The sequence below is a fragment of the Vanellus vanellus genome (assembly GCF_965231255.1).
Source record: "Vanellus vanellus genome assembly, chromosome: 14".
Lineage (NCBI taxonomy): Eukaryota > Metazoa > Chordata > Aves > Charadriiformes > Charadriidae > Vanellus > Vanellus vanellus.
The window spans coordinates 16,087,907-16,109,127 of record NC_138919.1 but is presented as its reverse complement, the minus strand read 5'-3'; the positions used below and the strand labels follow the sequence as shown (position 1 = coordinate 16,109,127).

The following is a 21,221-nucleotide window of genomic DNA, read 5'->3' as shown; positions in this document are numbered from 1 at the left end:
TAGTGAAGAGGAAAAAAAAGAAAAGTTAATTGTGAAATAATTTTATCTTTCCTTTATACTTAAATAATTTAGTTCTACCCTAATGTAATTCTGTTCTGAATTTGAGCTACCGCTTCATGATTGTGCATGGTACCATTTTATCTGCCTTTTGTGCACGGCTACATTTAGTAAGGGAAGGAAGGAAAGTTCAAGTTAAATGTCTCTTTTTTGGCCAAAAAGTCTGATTAAATGGTTTTGTTAATGAAGTACACTCTTCTCTACGGAAGAATTACAAATCCTAGTGCGGTCTCTTAAAAGCAATTATTAACAGGCATTTCTGTAATAGTATAACTCTTCTTCAGAAAGCTAATTTTTAGCTCAAGATCAGTTTACACATACTGACCAGAATTCCTACTGGCCTCAGAAAGTAGGTCAGCCCCAGTTCGAGCTATCTCTAGGAAACTGCAGAAAAAAAACATAATAAAATGCAACTCGGGGAAAATAAGAGAAAGAAACTTGGAGAATGTCTTGGATGAGACTCGGGTTCTAAATTCTTTTGGCTGACATTTAAGTTTCAAAGTTAATGTCTTTCTCAAGTTGCTTTTCATCTTAAAGAACTCTGTTATGAAGACGAAAGAAAATAGTTTTGTTTATCTAGATTTCTCAACTTCCCCCCAAACACTCATTTTGAGCTTTATCTTCCTTTTTCTGTAAGCCATCTTACTTGTACGTGTACAAGCAGTGATAGATTTTTATTTTCCATGTAGGTAATAGACTGAATTAGAGAATTCCTAGGAGATGAATAATGAAAGGTTACAGTCACTGCTGAAAGGTTTTCATGTATTATGGTCGTGTCCTTCTCCATGATCAGCTCTATAAAAGTGGATGTAAAGCAGTCCGTGATAATAGGTAAAGGATCTTTCTGATAGCTGATGCATTGAATTTTTAAAATCTTTTGATTCTAGACATTAAACCAGCATTCATACAGCCTCCAGAGGACACCACCGTTACAGAGGGGATGACCGCAGTGCTGACCTGTGAAGTTTCAGGGGCTCCAAAACCTGCCATCTCATGGAAGAAAGGTAGCCCGTTATTAAGTTGCCGTGGAAAAGCTGTTTTCTTGTCCATTCCTATTACTGAGATTCTGTCCATCCATTTAATGCGTATTTCTCCACTTCTGTGGTTCCGCGAGCAGAGGGTTTGTCGCGGGGCTGTGGTGAGCCAGTGGCCGGGACAGGCTGTGATAGCCTTTCGGAAGAACCAGAGTTGCAGTGCTTAATCCGTGCAGTCTACGTGACGCTAATCGTGCTGGTTTTCCCTTCTGTGTTTCAGGAAACCAGATCCTAGCCAGTGGCTCCGTTCAGATTCCTCGGTTCATTCTCCTCGAATCTGGAGGGCTCCAGATAACACCCGTTTTCCTTCAGGATGCCGGCAATTACACTTGCTGTGCAGTCAACTCTGAAGGAGCCCTGAATGCTTTTGTGATGCTGACAGTGTGGAGTAAGGATAACGCTTTGTTTAAAGTCTAACTTTAATCAAGTATTAATCAGTTTTTGTTGCATGCTCAGGAAGTTTTCAGAAGTAATTATGCTTTCCTAGTTAATAGAGATACTTGTATGATTTAATAGGAATAATGTATCTATTTTAGGAAACCTCTCACAAATACCCTTTTTGTTTGTAAAATTATGCGCGTAAACTTTTCTCTTTTGTGAAAGGAAGTGTATTTAAATAGAGCTGCAATCACGATTACAGTTTTACTCGGGTTTTGCCTTGGCGAATCTGGCATTGCAAACCAGACCTCTGGTTGTCGATTTGGCGATTGGCGGTCGGTTCCTGCCTCCAGCAGCCTGCAGGCAGTACAGACCAGCCCGCGCGCTTCCCGAGGCCGTGCCCGCAGTTACGATGGACGTGATTTTCCTCCTACCTTTGTATTTCTTTGTGGCCCTGGGCACTGTTGGAAGCCAAACCAAAGCAGAGCAGACTTCAGCTAGTCTCTCATGCTACAGATTGGCACAGTGCAGGGCAACCCGTGAAATTATTTTGTCCTTCCCCGTTTGTCCTTGATCTCTATTTTTTTAGTTTCTCTGTTGGGGAAGAGAGTCTGATCCAACAGGTTCGCCTGTGTTACTCCTAACTGAGTTAAATTTAAGTGTGACGTGGTTTTTGCTACTAAAGGTAGGAAATAATGACCCCTGAGCTGGGACTAAAAATAATTAAAGCCAAGGAAGACGATGACGATAAATGCAGAAGTGTTGCGGCCCTCTCTCCTCTCCTCTACCTGAAAGTACTGATTATGCCGCTGGTGCGCGGTGCATATTTGACACTTGTTAATCCCCAAACTGTGCAAGTTCAATCACCAGCATTTTTCCTTTTGAACTCGGGAATGCCTGAAAACAATACTGGTAGCAAATTTAATGTACTTGTGTCATGTCCCCATCTTGTTTATGTCTTCCTGACAATGTGGAGTCGGTATGCGTATCGGCATGTTGTAAACTGGATTGGTATCCAGGTGTATGGATCAAGTCAAGGCGATCCTTCCTATTAATTCTCAAAGGCGTGGTTCTTACATGTATTAAAGATAGTTCCCGTTCATTGTACTGCATTCAAGGGGGAAAAGAAAAGGGAATATAACCTAATATTTGTGTAGCAACAGCGCCATTATAAAGCTAGAAGGCATCCATAGGTACATCAGGAACAATGCTAAAAATTCCATGCGATTAGAGTTGGCTTTTGATTTTGCTGATGATTCCTTCTTGTGCATGTATGAGATATCTCCGCAGAGGCTGATTATCTCTGTAGGGATTTGGGACTGATTAACATTATCCACATATCTTCTGCACTCATCCTTGTTGTCTACCTGCTTCAGCTGATGCTATCTGCTGCTGCTACTGTGTGTTAAGCATAATAGAGATCTTTCACACCAGATCTGGTTGCTGTAGTTACAGCAATTATTGTGTTCTGGGTCTCCAGGAGGTGCTTGAATAAAGATGTTTTGAAACATTTCAGTAAACAGCATATCTTTCTTATACAGAAAATTCAGACTACCAGAACCTCCTCCTCCCTTAACCTCCTTCCTGGATTTGATGAGGTTGTAGGGTGCCATTTAAGTTTTCTTCTTTCTGGATATTTTTCTAGTGTATTCTTCTTTGCTCTGATTTTCTTTGGTGTTGTTTTTGTTTTCCCTGCTCCAGACAGTGTGACTTGTTTCCTGACTAAATATATGTTTGGATTCATTCATAACGCATTGCAAACATACTTGCTGCCTTACGACTTTAGGGAGTTGCCGTAGATGCTTACCACAAGCCAAGCGAGAGTTAGTACAGCTTTAGCGCTCTTCCAGCTCAGAGCCCTGCCAACTCGGGCTCACACCCTCCGCTGCATTTGCCTCTCTGCACCCCGCAGCGCACCACCTCTTCTTGACACCATGACATTAGAGGGAGGGGAACCTTCACAGCAAAGGCTTGGAGAGGAATGGCCTGATTGCTTTGAACGACAAACGTTCGGTCGCCCGCTCTCTGAGTCAACGCCCCGGTCAAAATGCTGTAATTTCACCTGAACTATGGCTTGTGTTCCTTTCAGATCGCACGTTCATTGTTCACCCTCCTGAGGACAGCACTGTGATCAAAGGAACCACAGCCACTCTGCGATGCGAAGCGACTCATGATCCCAGAATTTCAATCAGGTTGGTGGTGTCAGTTCTTGTTTGTGTGGTTTATCCGAGCTTAATTTTATAAGCTATTTGAATAGCAGTAGGTGAAAAGTTTCAGGACCCCAGATTTCAACACCAGACCCCTGATTACTGCATTATAAGGTTGTACACTGTATCATTAATCATATAAATCCCATCTTCCGTTTCAGCCTTATGTATTATTTACAATGAGCTATGTTCCACTTCATGGCTTCAGTACAGCCTTCCATGATTTTACTGTCAAGGTTAATACACTATCAATAAAACCAACTTGTCAGAAGCTGATACTTAATGAGAGTAAAAGCCGAAGAGAAGGAATAGGATTTCAGAAGTGTTTACGTTGGGGTGCTTGAATGCAACACAAGAGATGCCCACGTTCTTGGAAACAACTCAATAACTAGGGGCTATATTCTGCTTTAGCTGTGTCAAGGAAAACAGAATTTGTCTGAACTATTAAAATTTGCACTAGAGCATTTAGAGGAAGCTCACCATTTCATAACAAATTTACCGTGAAAATTTATGTAGTCTGAAAGCAACACGAATGAAAGAAAATGCGAGGAACAGCTTGGAGTGTGCTAGAAGGGTGAACTGCACAAAGAACTTCGGAAAGAGAAATCCAGGTGTAAAAATTTCATGGAGAGATACTTACTTGTACGACCATGGGCTGTACGCATCTCTGACATGTTGGTATGTCTGTGTTTTAATGGATGAGCTCTAGTAAACCTTGTCGCAGCAGTTTAAGATGTTCCTGATTGTGGCAGTCTAAGGTTTTTACAGTCATAGCAGAGGTGGGCCAACACCTCAGCTGTTCACTGCAGAGTATGATGTCCTAGCTTAAAATGCTGACAAAGGTGGACTTTAGAATTTGTAAAAAGCACTGTTCCTGAAAGTGGCTGTAGGGGGCCGTAATTTTTACTGTGTGAATACAGAAACTGATCTCTTACAGCACAGCTCAGATAAATCTGTTTTGAAGTTCTTGTCAGTAATTACTAACTGAAGCATTGTAATACTCAGGTATGTTTGGAAGAAGGACAGCGTTGTAATAAATCCATCCAGCAGTTCCAGGATCACAGTAGAGAAAGATGGGACCCTCCTCATCAGCCAGACATGGTCAGGTGACATTGGAGACTACACCTGTGAGGTCATTTCTTTTGGAGGAAACGACTCCAGAATGGCTCGACTAGAAGTGATGTGAGTGTTCCATCTTAATTATAGACTATGCGTGGTTTCAGGTACCCTCGGGCATGTTTTCTAGCATCTCATTCTGGGAGATCTGGGGAGTCTGTAAGTTTGAGTTTTGGTGTGGGGTTTTTTTAGGGGAAATTAAGCCTGGCTCGTTCCTAATGAAATTGCCTTGAAATGTCCTCCCTTTTGCATGCTGCCACACTGCTTGGACTTCCAAGTAACTGGAGCCTTGGAAGTTACTTCCAAGCAACTGCATCTCTCTGAATCGCCATGTGTACGTGTCCATCTGGTTGGATGATTGAGCTCAAGGGATGAGGATTAAGAGGTTACAGTCCACCTGAAGCCAGTAACAAGGGGGCTGCTGCAGGGGAATCTTATTGGGCATGTCCTGCTCAGCATTGCTATCGGTGATCTGAAGGAGGTGTTGGAGTGCACGCTCATCAACTTTGTAGGTGGCACACAACGGGTGAGGGACAGTTGAGATATGCTCGAGGGCAGGGCCACCATTCAGGGAGACTTAAGATAGGCTGAGAAATGGGCCAACAGGAATCTTGTGAAATTCAACACGGACAAATGCAACATCTGCATCTGGGGAGGAATAACCTTTTGCAGTATTAGTCTGGGCACTGACTGGCTGGTAGCAGTTCTGCTGGGAACAACCTGGGGATCTTGGTAGACAGCAGCTGACCGCGAGCCAGCTGCGTGCCCTGGCAACAAAAAAGGTTAACAGCGTCCTGGGCCGTGTTAACATGGGCATAGTAGATTGACAGACATGATTACCCCCTTTTATTTGACATGTATTCCTCTACATCTGGAATGCTGTCTCCATTTTTCAAGACCCAAGACTGGGTAAACTGGTCTGATCTCATGGCTGACCCTGCTTTGAGCAGGAGTTTGGACCAGAGACCTCCTCAGGTCCCTTCCAACCTGGATCCTTCTGTTATTCCATGCTGTAGGGCTTTTCCATAAAGCCCAGGTGCTGCGCTGTCATGCCAAGGTTATAGGAAAATGTTTTCCTCCTTTTAGTATTTTTTCTCTGTTATACATATATCAGAATAGCTGGTCCCTGGACAGGTATTGCTTACTCTTGCATTCTCTTTATACACAGTTTTTTAGGGGAAAACTATTTTTATGTATGCCTTTCTTTATTCCTAAGGATCTTTAAAAATAAAACCAAGAAATTGGTTAAAGTGCAGTTCAGTTCTGAAAAAGGATTATAAAAATGTCATTACGGGGTTCCGTATTTTCTATTTCTGTCACTCCACTGGGGTGAAGTGCACTTTCATTTTATTTTTATCACGAAAAGCAACAACTGTGGTTTTGGTACATGTGTGGAGCAGATCAAATGAATAAGAAGGTAATGTTTTATGTAGGCTTTTTTTTTTTTATTTATTTGAGTAGTGCCACATGCTTTAATTTAACTAAAATTGCGTCTGTTTCTGCTGGTCATGCCTGATGTCTCTGAGAAGATGGCAACTTCTGCTGTTGGCAGTGTAATGAGTTCACCTCCGAGGGTTGCTATGCAGAGGGCTGTTTGATACAGCCTTATTCTGACAGTGCCAAGGCTACATCAGATGCCCATTTTCAGAGAGCGGTCATACATTCTTTCTCTAATTAAGCACTCCTCAGCTCTCCTCCCGGAGTGCATTTTACTGCTGGTTTGAATCCAAGAGCAGAAGACAATTCAAAATATATTGCTACTATATAACCCTACTTGCTTTTCTCTGAGGCGGTTTTTGAATGGAGGGCGGAAAATTATGGAGTAAGGACTGAAAAGAATGTTAAAACCTGGACTTGGAAACAGAGCTGTAAATATGAGCTAAGCACTTCAGCAGCCTGGCCATTTCTTCATCCTAAATAGCAAAAGATGCCTATGCAACCCAGTTACAGCACAGCAGATGTATTTACTTGCAGTTCCCTGTTGACCAGTGGGGAACAGTTTTACGCTCCATAAAACTCGGGCTGGAAGTTAGCTGGGAGAGGCACGTCGTGTGCGCTGCTGAGGCTGCCTTTCTTGCACCCCAGCTGGTTCCAGTTGTGTTGGAGCTGGCTGGCCCTCCACGCACTGGCACTGGCTCTTCATCCTCTCCGCTTCCTCCGATGTTCTGTTGCTGACGGTCTATAACCTGTTTTTCCCGGAGGAATTAAAGAAACGTATCGGACCCACTGTTTTAGAGGACTTCAGTAACTGATGAGTCACTCGGTCATACCTCGAATTGTGACATTTTATTTCAAAGTAGTGCTGCAGGTAGTGCAATAATGCCAAAAAACATTGCATTCTTCTGCAGCTTTCATCATTATCGTTTGGCTCAGCAGCACAAATCTGGGAGAAACGGAGATACATGATACAACAGAAGCGAAATGAAGAAGAAAATGTGGGGAAAGGAAATGTCTGAAGTGAAGCTTAAATTCAATTCTAGCTCGTATAGGAATGACAGATCTATAACGTTCCCTGTTCTCCCAGATAATTCTCCTGTGCGGAACATTAACAAACAGGGCATGCACATTCCCATCGATGAGCACTTACACTTCAGTGCCTTGAGTAGCACTAATGTCAGACAAATGTTCAGAGGAGGCCTCTCAACCAATTATAGACCGGAGCAGTCTACCAGCGGATAATATCGTAGCCTACCCAGCTTTATCTGACAACTCCAATTGTCTCACCACCTTGTTTCCCCCAGGAACCGGCACGTCCCTCCTCTACCTCTAGGCACGTCAAGAGAAATTTCCAAAAGCACAAATAAGTTTGTTACTGATTTCTATTCAGACTGATTCAATTCAAAACCATTAACCTTCAGGGTGACCTTCAGTTATTTAATCTCTGAGTGGTCTGATTTTCTAATCTGTGAAAAGAAGGAAAGAAAACTTTTTCCTCCTTTGTCTTCCCTTTTTGGAAGACAGGCTTGGGGCAAAAGGTACTGTTTCTTGCTAAAAGAACATTCGCTGATAGCGCAGCGTGGTGTACATTGGTGGTGCAAGCAGGACGGATCATTTTTCTCAGCGTGTCTATGAAGAAATAGAATAGTTGAAAAGGAAAGCCAGAAAACTAATGAAGAACTTGCTAAAGTGCAGCCAAAGGTTACCTTGCTCATCAATTTTGCACTGATGGTACTTGGGCGCAGAAACTAATTGCTAGTCAAGATACTCTATTCATTCATTTGTCTTCCCTCTAAATGTGTTTATTCTTCATGTACATCACTTGATTTGATTTGCACGAGGTAAAACATTTGCGAGTGATGTTTCTCTTCTGCAAGAAATAGATTTTAATTTTTTACTTACTTTTTTTTTTTTCCTAGCAGAGCTCCTTGACTGCAAATACAGAAACATTTGCAGGTCTTTTGATGAGGAGCTTGTGCTTCTCTTGCATTCCTCCAAGTCATAGGATTTGATCCTGAAAATAATTGTAGGTTATGAAACATTCCAGCTTCATTTAGCTTACTTTTATAGTCCTGTAAATACCATACAGAATGAAATACTTAGCGAGGAAAAACCGCTCGTTCCTAAAGCTGCATAAGCTGAGTTATCGCAGTGTATCACTCACCTGACGGGAAACTGTGCTGATTCCAGCTCAAAGCATCCTGAGGATTCTCAGCGTATATAAAATATGCAGAATTACCGCTATCTATGCCTGATGATACCTGCTGCTCAATATCAGCCTGTCTGCAGTCCATACTAAAAAATCTCTTTGTTGTATGAATGTGACTGAAACGTATGGTAATGCTGCATTGTTGGAAAATCAAAGCCCTGTGCAAGTCTCTGTTATGTCACAACATATAGTAAAATCTTTTAGGCTCTTTCTCTATGCAAAAATATGGGGAGGACAATGTAATACAAAAATAGACAATTTATTCCTGGCAGCAAGTTCATCTTCTTTCAGTTCTCTTTCACCAGCGAGAGAACTATTATTGTTCTGTCTTCTTCAAATGCAGGAAAGGGGAGCTAACCACTTATAATACAACCCAGTGGGTTGCCAACAATGCACAGTATTGCCTTTGTCGATCATTTATACGTGAATTTTGATACCCTTTTTACTAGAGTATTTCTAATTGCTACTTCTTCCAATTTCTGCTCCGTACATCCTATATAAAAATAGCTCGATTGCTAAAGATGGAATCAATAAGACCAATACAAAGCAACAAATCAAAATGATGTCTCATTGCAAACTTATCTTCATATGGCTCTCACATCCCTCTGTTCCCATAGCCCATCTCTTTTCCGTTCTGCAGGGAGTGAAAACAGGAAGGATGTCAAACTTGAAAATATATTATTCCTTCCTCACTTGAAAGAGCTTCTATTTGTTTTTCCAAGCTCTCTATTGAGATGTCATCCAAGAAGTTCACTGCTTAGTCTAAGTGCACTTGATACTCAAAAGAGAAATACCACCCGGTAGTACACTCGGAAATACGGTTGTGTCTGTTCATCATTGAAGGTATATCAGAAATGTGGGTGTTTATAGCAAGAAGAGAACATTAAATTCTAAAGCCTTTCCCAAATCATCTGTAGATTTGAGCTTGTGGTGACCACCACAAATGAAATGGGAAATAAATGGGAAATAAATCTGCGCGCTCCGAGACTCGGCAACCCTTTAATTTCAAAAATCCATCTCGTTATAGGCCTGTAAGAGAATAAAAGCCTCAAAACTATCGGATGCCTTCTGAGAACCTTGCCTGTGTTTAGAAATTGGAGAGGGCTCTTTTGCAAGAGAAACTGGAAAGTCCTGAGCAACAGATGACACATTTCTTAATTTAAAACATTATGAACTTTTCTAAGCAAAGCCATCAGGGCTGAGTGCTTTGTTCGGCTTTCTGCCTCAACTTCTTACCACGTTATCGGGTCCAGCAGATGAACCACCTGCTCCTGAGCGAAACTTGTACGGTGGACCTGATTTAGGAAGTCATTTATGAAAGAGGAGCGGGGCTTTTTATAAACTGTCAAGAAAACTTGTTTAATCTCCCTTGCCTTTTTAGTAATCCCCTCTTCAGTCACAGTCTCTCTAATTACCTGCTGTTGGACCATTTTTCTCAGAAATCTCTCCAAACCATGTCTGGTTTATTTCCCTCAGCAAATAGTCTGCTTTTAGCTAATTTTATAAAACACTCTATGTGTTTGCTGAGTGAAGTTTTCGGCTGCCCTCTGGCAGCGATGAGCTGACTCAAAACATTAGGGTTTCTGTTCTGAACGTGTATCATCTGCAGCTAGCTAATATTTCACTCCTAGATTGTCACAATGACTTCGTGTTCTTTTCTTGCAAATCCGCTATTTTAATTGCTTCGTCAGAGTTCCCTCAGGTCACCTTGGTGGCTATGCCATTAACCCTGGGCTTATCTATCAATTGCAGATGTAAAAGTGTTTGTATACGTATTTTGATATCATACAAATAAGTTATGGAAAACTTGCCTCCATGCAACTCTTCAGCGTTAGAGGAGCGAGGTCTTAAGATATCCTATATTGAAAAACCTTCAGATATTTCCTGTTTGGGGCTTCAGTGAACAAAAGAAAGATAATAATGCTGGAAGTAAACTTGCAGTGTCCGATCGAGGGCTGTTCTGTGCCCTGCGTGTTATTGTCCCAAACCTCATCCACTTTCTTGGTGTATCGGAAGTTGAGCAGTTCTAGTCTGAGGTCCTTCTCATCCTGAAGAAGGGTTGAAATTACCATTCCCTGCAATGATTTCCTGGATGTTAGCAGCAAGGAAAAGTAATTCTCTTAAAGGAAAAAAAGAAGAAAAAAGAAGCCATGATCTCTTTTGGGAACGTGAATATTCATGGCGGTGGTACAGGTCTCATTTATCATCCCTTCTACACAGTATGTGGTAGCAAATGAGAAGGAGACAAAGTGTAAGTGCTTGCTAAAGTAGGAATTACTATTTATTAATCTCTGCTTTTGTATACTACAAAGAGAGAAGCACGCTCCTGTGCAGAAACGTCTTTGTAGTTTTAAATATTTATTTCTGTCCAGGTGTGTTTTTTAGGCACTTGTTACGTCTGCCTTGAGGGATTTAAATCTGTAAGCACCATCTGTTGCTGTTCGGTGTGGACACATATGGCTAAAGGATACGCTCTTAGTGGAGGTAGGCGCGCTGCGTGGCTGCTGCGGCTCGTGCCGCTCCACCTCTGGCTCAACAGAAAGTGCCCGTTTCCTTCACGCCGCCAAAGGATTCCCATTTTGTGTCAATCTAAGAGAATAATCAGCTAAACCCAAATCCTAAGGAAAAAAAAAAAACAAACACGTTTAAACTCGGTTTGTGCTTTAAAAAACATGACAAAGGAAATGTCCCCTCTCCTCCAAAAGTCTTCTGAGACTTGAACCTGAAGAAAAAGACACTGAGCTGTAAAGTCTTTCTTAGTCATGTCCTCAAATGAGTTGTTAATTCAGCCCTTCTACATGTACGGGGAAACAAGATTAACCAGTAAACGCACACCCTGAAAATATCCTTAACATATTCCGAGAGCTTTCATTTAGTTCCCAGAAGAGGAGTTTCGTGGGGGTGTTTGCTCCCCCTCCGCCATCCCTGTGTGAGCATCGTCTTCTGGGAGAAGCTGGAGCCACAGCCCGTCTCTGAGCCCTTCCCCACCGGTCCCGGTGACAACGAAGTGGGGACAGGGACTTCTGTGAGCCGTGTCACAACAAGAGGTTTCACTCTCTTCCCTTCAGTAATTTCCTTTGCCGGCTTAATCACGAAAACACTTTTCCAACCAGCTTGCTTAGGACATAATGATAAATTGTAGTGGAGGTTTAATGTTTACTGTAATTTCGTGTTTCATTCAAAATTAAGTAGCACGCTCCTGCCGTCCCTGGGTAAATGGCCGTATCTTAAACCCCCACCCGACACGTTTCAAATCACTTATTCTGCCATTTTCTCCTGTAGGCCGGCTGCCCTCCTACTTTGTTTCCGGGTCGCCCTCTTCCCTAAACTTGTTTATCCAAAATTTTGCGGTGCTCTGTTCAAAATCTGCCTCCGTTGGGCCCACACGCGCTCTTCCCTGCGCCCGGTGTCCTCCCAGCCCCCAGGGACCCTCTCCAGCCCCCCGTGCCTGCGCAGGCTGGAGCCTGGTGCTGCGTGCCCAGACCTCGGTGAGGACGTAGTTGGCCTACGCTGCCCATGGTCAGGGCCTCTTGAGCCAGTGATTTGATGAACTTGAGATCTGAATCGCACCCGGAGGTGTCATTCCAGGTTTACTACAGAAGGAGCCCGGGGTGGCCACGCGGGTTAGGAGTTTAAAGTCAAAGGAGACGAGATGAGGCGCGGAGTCTCAGGTTCGGCCCTAGGAAGCACCAACCCTTCTAGCGGGGAGAGAGGGCCGCGGGTGAGTGGCTTCCACTTGTGTTGGCTCACTTTTTTTTCCTGGCTGACTCCACAGGGTGTAGCCATCAGAAACACCTAAACAAAAGCATACACATATTTAACAGAAAAATAATAAAACTATTGTCTGGCTCTCCATATGCTCCTCAATCTTCCAGTAGAAACCCACATCCAGGAGGTATTTATTGTTGTGGCTTAAAGCCAGAGGCTGTATTTACTTGTGCGAGTGGCAAAGGAGCTGCGGTTTTTAAATAACTGTAAGCCTTCAGTAGCGTGATACATTACAACCAGAAATTACTACGCTTTTAAATTAAGTGTGTGAAGTACCCTTGTGGCTTTCTGCTCTGGCCGGAGCGGGTTAGCGGCGGTGCGTGCTGAGCGGGGGTTACCCTCCGCTTTCCCAGGGTGGAGCAGGGGATTCAGGGGGTGAAACTGGTCCTCCTTGCTTTCCCTTCACTCCGAGATCCTTGTCCTCCTCGGGAACCAGGATGACCAGAGGCAGAAACCAGGCTCGGATATAGTGGCTGAAGGGCTCTTAACGCAGATCGGCATTTAAGGGATGTAGCAGAATTTAGTTCTCTCGCCGCACCGTGCAGCCTCCGACTTCCGGCCAATGAGTACAAATGAAATGCTTTTCCACAAATTGCCTTTATGTGGAGAAATTACACGTTTTAATTGAGCTGCTGTTTTATTTTTGGGTTTTTTTAATGTTTCATTTTGTATTTCCATGGGGTTTCTGCAGGCGTTTTCACTACATTTTCTGGTTGGGCGCTTCCAAAAAATCCTTATTATAGGAAGGAAAGATTCTACCCATGGCAGGATAAGCCTGAATCCGCGAGTAAATCAAGCTGTTCTGTAGCCTAAGAATACATATGGTAATTTTGATTAGTAGCTCTATATGGATAGTGTCAATGTCTTCTGCTTCCTTGAGTATGAAAAATTCCATGTTAAATCATATCTCCCATGTGTTTTACTGTTTATACCTATTACTGCTGTCACATTGCTAGGACATCATGATAAGGAGGGGGAAAAAGTGAGACAGGAAATTTATTGACCAACTTGTCTCAATCAAAAACAGGATGAAAATTGGCTTTTTCCCACATTTAGCAACATTTCCATTAGCCGTTCTAAGCATCAACCTTGGGACTTTCAGCATAATTATTTTTTTTTCCAAATAAGATAAAATTGTGAAGAATTCAGAGATGCCTTTCATTTATTTAATTGTACAATAGCTGCTGGTAGTTTTATATCTATCATCATACGGGTCTGATGTCGTGTGCCTTTAACCGCCTGTAAGACTGTAGCTGAATGAAATGTAGATTGATTTTTCTGTGCTGTTTTTTCTCCCTTTCTCTTTTCCTTACCAGCGAGCTGCCTCATTCCCCTCAGAATCTTCTGGCCACTCTAAATTCCTCATACAGCCGCAGCGTGATGCTCTCCTGGGTGCGGCCCTTTGATGGAAACAGCCCTGTTCTCTACTACATGGTCGAGCTCTCTGAGAACAGTGAGTAAAGTCAAATATGTTTAGACCTCGTGTTCTTCTTAATTATTCAGCCTTCTTTCAGACCCACCTTTAACCAGAGCTGCTGACAAAATGTTACTGTTGTTTGCTAAATGAGAGACAGCGTGCACGAAGGGGAAGCCCTGCCTTTTGCATTCAACTCTTTGCGCGTTGAAAGAGTTAAACAACAAAAAGAGGCCTGAGATGGTGGAACTGTTGTACAGGAAAGCCTTAGTTCCACCTCTGGGGTTGCCAGCGAGGCTCGAGGCACAAGAAGGTCGTTCATCAGTGTTTCTATTCAACATCTGTAAAATAATAATAGTCATATTTTACTTCTTCCCATTGTTGTCTTTTAGTCTCTGTTCATAGATCGTAGAATCATAGAATGGTTTGGGTTGGAAGGGACCTTGAAGATCACCCAGTTCCACCCCCTGCCCTGGGCAGGGACACCTCCCCCCAGCCCAGGTTGCTCCCAGTCCTGTCCAACCGGGCCTTGAACACCTCCAGGGATGGGGCAGCCACAGCTCCTCGGGGCACCCTGCGCCAGGGGCTCACTGCCCACACAGGGAAACGTTTCTTCCTGATATCTAATCTAAATCTCCCCTCTTCCAGTTTGAAGCCATTCCCCCTCGTCCTATCATCAGATGTCCCGATGCATTTAGAGCCCCAGTTTTGCCTGCAAAACGCAGGCAGTAGGATAATGCAAGGAACCAGTGGTGTGTCGGAGGAACAAACCTGGATATCAATAGGAGCTACTACCTTCTATGTAGAAGGGTTCAAATACTTTCTCCGCTTTCCCCAGGTTATCATTTCACATCCTGCTTTTAGGTAGGTGATTGAGGTTGCTTAACTGTAAGCTACCTGAATGTCTAGCTTCCTGGGTTACAAACCTGGTCATTGTGAATTGCCACTTCTCACAGCTTTGTCGTGCTGCGCCTCTGGTCCTTTGCGGCTCGGTTTGCAAGGTTATTCAGGGACACTGCTAATGCCTGTTTAGGAGTTGATGGAAAGATGAGGTTATATGGAAATCGGTCACCTTGGCAATACTTTCTAATCTCTATCACCCTAGGAGCTGGAAATTCAAGCCTAACAATTGAATCTTGATGAAAAAATTAAGAGCATCACTTTTTCTGACATGTGGAAATTAGCCACTGCATAACTGAATGCGAAACAGTCTTGATTTCTGATTGTCTGGAGAGTAGCATTTTGTTTTGCCACACAGAGAGCTTGAGATGGAACTTGAGCTTCAGATCACATACAACCCTTTTGCTTTGCAGGCTGGAGCGCATAGTCTTTTGGATGTGGAGTTCCCAGAACTGATGGTCTTGACATCTGTTAAGCAAAGCGCGGTTTTCTAATGCTAGCAAAAAAATCCCAAGTCGTGCCCAGGACTGCCGTCCTCAAAACAATTCTTTTTGAGCAAAGGCTCCTGATCTTTTTGTAACAAATGACTCAGAAAATGCAGTGTTTGGCACTCACACCCCCTCTCTACCTTTTTATCACCACCTTCTTTTTTCTTGTCACTCTTCTCTCCTTCCCCTCCTATCGACCTCAGGCCAGTAACCGCCGCCTTGCTTTTCCTTCCCGGTCCTTTCACCCAAGGACGTTACCCGTGTGTTTCATGTTTCCCAGCGGCTTTGACAAAGACAAGCTAATAAACTCTCCCAGTCTGGGAACACGATGCAAAGGTACCGGAGCTGTATATGCCCAGAGGCAGCACAGAGCCGGCAGAAGGGAGGCTCGGGGTCCTGCGCGGGGCTGCGTTGGTTGGGAAGAGTCACCGCAAGAGAAGGCAGCTCACTCGGCGCCAGGAGAAGTCTGAAAGTCTTCAAGTGCCTTTCCAGCAAGGTGGCTTTGCAGTCGTTCTCGTATAGGAGTGGGGTAAATGTGCCATCATTTTGAAAATGCTATAATTCGTTCACAGAAATTTGTAGGAGGCTCAGCAAAAATCAACAATGGTTCGCCAGAACTCATGCAGGCAGCCCCTCAGAACTCCACAGGATCCCGCGAACCCTCGCTCCCTCCGTGATAGATCCAAAAATTTTGGCTGATGGCACTGCAATCTACCACTGAGAGAGTCTCATTATCACAAATCATCGGTATATGTACTTCAGCAAGCTTGCAGCTGCAAAAACCAAACACAGACCGGGACTGTAGTGGATTGAGCATCTTAACTCCCAGAAATATTCTAGATCGTGCTGTTCTTCCAGTTTTCATCTTTATCTTTATTTGCTTTGCTTTTATGTACAGTGTCTAAGTGGTTGCTCATAGGAGTAGGCCAGAGAGGAACCTAAGCCCTTGAATAGTCCACTATTGCTGTTCTCTCTCAGTTCATATATTATGGCTCAGCTTTATGGATTCAACAGAATGGTGGAACAACGGCGACAGTGAATTGGGCTTGGAAAGCTGACTTCAATGTCTGCATATTGTCACTGTCTTGTTTTGTTTTTTTTTTTTTTATTTTCTCGAGGCGTTTGTTTTTTAGAGTTATTTTGATCTTAGTAGCGTGTGGTTAATATTTAGTTTCTACAAACCTCCTACTCCTTTGGAAAACACCATCTCTCCTTTGTTCCCCCCCATCCCAAGTGCCGTTCGTGAATGAAGCTGACATTTGATCCTGTGTGGGTATAGTTTTGTCTGATATGACTGTGCAGAATCTCTCTTTTGCTTTTCGAAGAAAATTCCCTTTCAGGTTTTCTGTCGGTCCCGTTTGTGCCGCAGAAAGAGCAACTGCCGAGGAGTCAGCGTACGCCCTCCCTCAGCTCATCTGCCGGCGCCCGTAGCTCTTCTGCTGTCAGCAGCAGTGCACTATGCTTAACATCCTCGTCCCCGTTTGCTTTCCTACGTGTAAAGGTTAGGGAGCGACATCAGAATTGTGATTTATTTTCCGGTTGGCAAACTGCACACGAGACTGTGTTCTTGGTTCCGTGGAGTTTGAGTACGTAGGCTTTGCTTGGCAGTTACAGGTGCCAAAGCACAGCCTAGTTTTGGTCATTTTTTTAGCTGTTTTGCTTTGAGCAATTTCCTAATAGTTTTAGGATCCATTGTACGTTTTGAAGCACGTACCATACATGAATACATAATAACAGTATCTGTTTCAGAGAAATAGCTGAAGAGCGTTCAAAATAACGAGTGTAGATTTCAGGGGACTAATTACTAGCTGCATTAGAGAGAGGCGTGTCACTCCACCTGGCATGGATTAGACCTCCTTTTCATTAATATCAATTCAGTAAAGAGATATAAAAATCTTATTTTAATTAGAGGAAAAAACAGTGGCAGATTGTGCACATAAATCGCTGGAAATATGAACGACTCCAGTCACCGAGTCACCTAATTTTTAAAATGAATGTGTTTGGCACAACGCAATAATTCTCAAATTACAAGTATTCACGGTAGACCATGTCTGTGGGTGACTTGAGACATATGGCCTTAAACATTTGGGGGCAAATTTATAATCTAATTTGAAAAACACAGTTCCAGGGAAACACAGTCATTAAGTATTCCTGCCCACACAGAGCCAGGAATGTGAACCTTCATTTGAAATAGGGTTTTCAAATAAATAGTACCATGCGTTGCTGTCGTTTGCACTAATATAATTTTTGGATGTTTCATGACCTGCTTAGGCGCTGTTGCGATATACCTAGGAACTCCAGTGAAGCATCTTCATGGAGTTAGGAGGGGATATGCTTATTTTATTCCAAAGAGGTTTAGATTTCAGAGATTAATCAAAAATTGTTCTGAATAGTCTTTTATCTGAAGAAATAAATTAATACTTAAAGAATTCAGCTGACTACAATTAAGATAAAAGCCCATTTTTGTTTTATTGTATTCTGGGATATCTGTGCCGTGTGATGTAATGATATAACTCAGCTTTATCATGTTGTGCCAATGAGGAGATAATGAAGGCTCCCGTGAAAAGCATCTATACATGCTTAACTTAAAGCCTATGAATTGTCATACTGAGTTTGGTAGGGATATTCAAATGATAAAAATTGAACACGTTGATAAAGCTTCACAAAAATCAAAGTGAAACTGTGTTATTGGTTACAACTGTGGCTCAGATCTATATATGATAGTTTTAAAAGACACTTTTTCCTCAGGACATTGGTAGACCTTGTTGAAGTCCTACCAAACAACAGATGAACCATTTAATTTTTATTCAGACTTTTTGCAATGTCATATTGTCACAAAGATTTGAAAGATGAATTCAGTAAGCTCCAGCAGTACGGCAAATTCCAATGCTACCAGCTATGCAAACCCCCCTGGAGATGGAAGGAGATGGAAATGTACTCCAAGCCTGCAAAAACCAGCTTTCTGCAGTAGATCTAATCTGTGATATCAAATTAGAAATGATTTTTGAGGAATTTACATTTAAGGCATGAATTGTGAGGTAGATAGGGAAATACAGAAGAAATGCCTCTTGGTGGGTAACCAGTGTAACTGAACATATCAGAATTGCTTCCAAATAATCTTGACAGATCAAAAGTCATTTCTAAAACCCCCAAAAGCCCATTGTAAACTGGAGAGTAGCCTGTGAGATTCTTCGTTTCCAGTACATTCACTTGGAGAGACAATCGGAGTTAATTCCGAATACCCAATATCCTTAAGACAGCTAAATGTGGAAGTTTTTCCAGACCGTGGCAATTACAGGGGAAGAGCAGGCAAAGCCCAGAGTACATTCTGGGCAGCTTAAGTTAAATGAAGGATTAGCGCGGTCTGTTCAGTCCAACAGAGGCTTATTTAATAGTTTGACCTGGCAAGTCTTTTGTCACCATGGAGCTTCTCCAGGTTTCCTGGGACGGGCGGGTGACAGTCATCCCCGGAGGAGAAGAGAGCCGGTGTTGCAAATTTTATGGCACGTTTCCGATGTCGGAATTGCTCTTCTCTACGGTAAAACAAGCTTCTGTACAGTTCTGGGTTTTGGTGTGTATTTAAGGAGGGAGAAGAGCCTTTCGAAATGTTTGGTTTATTGATTGTCAAAAAAAAGACTTGACATTTAAATTTTAAAGATACTCTGCACACTGACTGTATCCACTGCTCCGTGAGCGAGCAAATCCTCCCCAAACCACTTTCCTTTACGAAGCAGAGTGCCCAGGAGACGAATAGGCTTCGTTTATATTAGTTTTCAGTTTAATCTCTCTTCCTGCCAGATCTTTTATCTTCCACCAGGAGAGGAAAAAGAATAAATAAAGTATTCTACAGATGCAGCATATAAACAGAGCGAAGCCCCAAGGTGCTGAAGAGATTAATAGGCCCTGTTGTTGAATCAAACTGCTCACTACATTGAGCTGCTTGGGTTAAGCACTCTCAGGTGGTGTTTACACTAGCAGTAACCAAATGAAATGCTCTAGGAAATGCACCACTACCCAAGAAGCTCATACAAGGGTATTTCACTCTCTTGTTGGTGTCTGCTCTTCCATTTTCCTCCGGAAGCTGCTTCAGGCAATGTACTAAGTCAGCCATACCTTAACGTCGACTTACCTTGATTTGTTACCGCGCGCTCCGGCTGTAACAAGGTGAACGGTTCTTTGTGAAGTCTCAAGAGAAGCTTGATAAAATTCAGAAGGCACTAGGGTGCAAAAACTTCCCACCCGATGCTTTTCTAGTAGCAGAGGTGTGCTTCCTCTAAGGTCTTTCTAAAAGAAGCTCAACGTTCAGCTAAGATGAATTGCCATCAGGATCGTGCAGCCAAAGTGACTGTTGATAAATCATCAATAACTGGCATGGATGGAACTCGACAGCTGTGCAAATGTCCCTCTCCAGCATTCCCAGTATTCTGCTGCGTCAGTTTTCCTGTTAAAAAAGACTTTCTTCTCGGAAAGTCGTTACTGGAACAAATATATTTTGAGTCATTTGAAGATGCCGTGTTTATAGCCCAACTGGCATCGTGCCCCAGAGGACTTAAACTTGCTAAGGAATCTGCCAGAGAAGCACGAAATTACTGGTTTCCATCTCGGTGTGAAGTTTAGCAGCCTTCCACGTTTGGGACATCTCATCTTCATTTTCGGGCAGACGTCTAGGTGACCTGCCAGGAGCTTCAGTGCGCTTCTGATGAGCAACATGCACAGATACGTTGCCAAAATCTACAGCTAGCTCCTCCGCAATTTCCAGAAGTGTTAGGGATTTTGAGCAGGGAGCATGGAAACAGCTGGTATTATTTAAAAACTGAACAAATCTTTAAATTGGCTGATTCCATTGCTGTACTGTTGCAACACAGACCAAATGTCACCTCTCCCTGACTATCTCAGTCATGACTTCGGGGAGAATATGTGACGCCAGGCTATGAAGAAAAGAAGTCAGGATACTTAATTTTCAACACGTTTCATTTCTGACCTCTTTGAAAACTTGAAAATGTAATTTGGGCACCAGAGGAGCTCGGTATGTCAAGTGTGGGAACTGACAAGGAGGGGTTTATAGCGCTGCCGGGGCTGTTTATACCGGGGACTCTTCCTAGGGGATGATTAGACCGAATGCCGTGTACTGTCTCGAGAACAAATTTGCAGACGTGTAGAATCCGCAGCAGAAGCTTTCTCAGGTCTTGCAGCAAAGGGCTGATTTGGCAGAGGGAGTCACGCTTCTACACCTGCTCGCAAGCTGGGCAGGAAGATATTCCAAACCGCCTCTGAATTTCATTACGGTCCTTCCACCGGAGCCGCTCAGGGGTGTGGTGGTGTAATGGCCTGCCAAACAGATGGGTTGTGAAATACACAGCCCATCTGTCTTTATCATGCTTGTTTCCTCTTTTATTAAAATGTTAATGAATATAGTTTTTATTTATTATGCCGTGACATGTGCAGCATCACTTTCCAGTAGACAAATGTGCAATCTGCATAACCGTGTGGGCTGACAGGAAGGTTTCTTCTGCTCAAAAGAAACTTCTTCCCAAAGTTCCTCTGAGGAAAACAAGCGCAAAGAGCTCAGAGCAGTCAGAGGCGTTTTCTCACTTCTGCAGGGCTTTTAACAAGCACTTCCGTCTTTTTTCACATGTAAATTATTCCAACAGATTCTCCCTGGAAGGTTCACCTGTCCAATCTTGACCCGAAGACAACCGGTGTCACTGTGAGCGGACTAACTCCGGCCCGAACATACCAGTTCAGGGTGTGTGCGGTCAACCAGGTGGGAAAGGGCCAGTACAGCTCTGAGACCAGCAGGTACAGTAGAAATAAATACCCGTGTACTAAAGGTACAATCGCCTAGACTTATCGGGAGGAAAAAAACTGCTGCTTGTTTGCGAATGAATAAAATAAAGTTATCTTTTGCCCGATAATTGGGGAACAGAGCACTTTGCGTTATCCGGGCCTCTGGAGAGTGCTCTGCAGCTGTCAGTAATTGGTGATAATGGCAATTAGGCGATGCAGGAAATCAGCCCGCGATGGGAGAGGTGCCCTCATATTTCCAGAGTGTCAGTTGAGCAGAGTTTTGGAAATATTTTTTTCCTCTTGCGCTAAGCCGCAGCCCTTAGCCTGGGAAGGAGTACGGCATTCGCCCAATCCTTGCAGTGTCACTTCTGGAATTCACCCAGATGCGACATAGAAGGACGGCTTCATCAAACTTAGTTTCAAATG

At 43.2% G+C, this 21,221-nt stretch overlaps 1 protein-coding gene across 1 annotated transcript in view; it reads left to right on the top strand.

The window, feature by feature from the left end:
- SDK1 (sidekick cell adhesion molecule 1) overlaps positions 1–21,221 on the top strand; it is a gene marked incomplete at its 3' end in the record, with an annotated part of 423,737 nt that overhangs the window by 281,456 nt on the left and 121,060 nt on the right. Inside the window, exons 10-15 of the mRNA XM_082490690.1 lie at positions 945–1,061; positions 1,312–1,479; positions 3,559–3,661; positions 4,682–4,858; positions 13,523–13,659; positions 20,660–20,807. Of these exons, the coding sequence (XP_082346816.1) occupies positions 945–1,061; positions 1,312–1,479; positions 3,559–3,661; positions 4,682–4,858; positions 13,523–13,659; positions 20,660–20,807 (850 nt within the window). The remainder of the gene's footprint in view (positions 1–944; positions 1,062–1,311; positions 1,480–3,558; positions 3,662–4,681; positions 4,859–13,522; positions 13,660–20,659; positions 20,808–21,221) is intronic.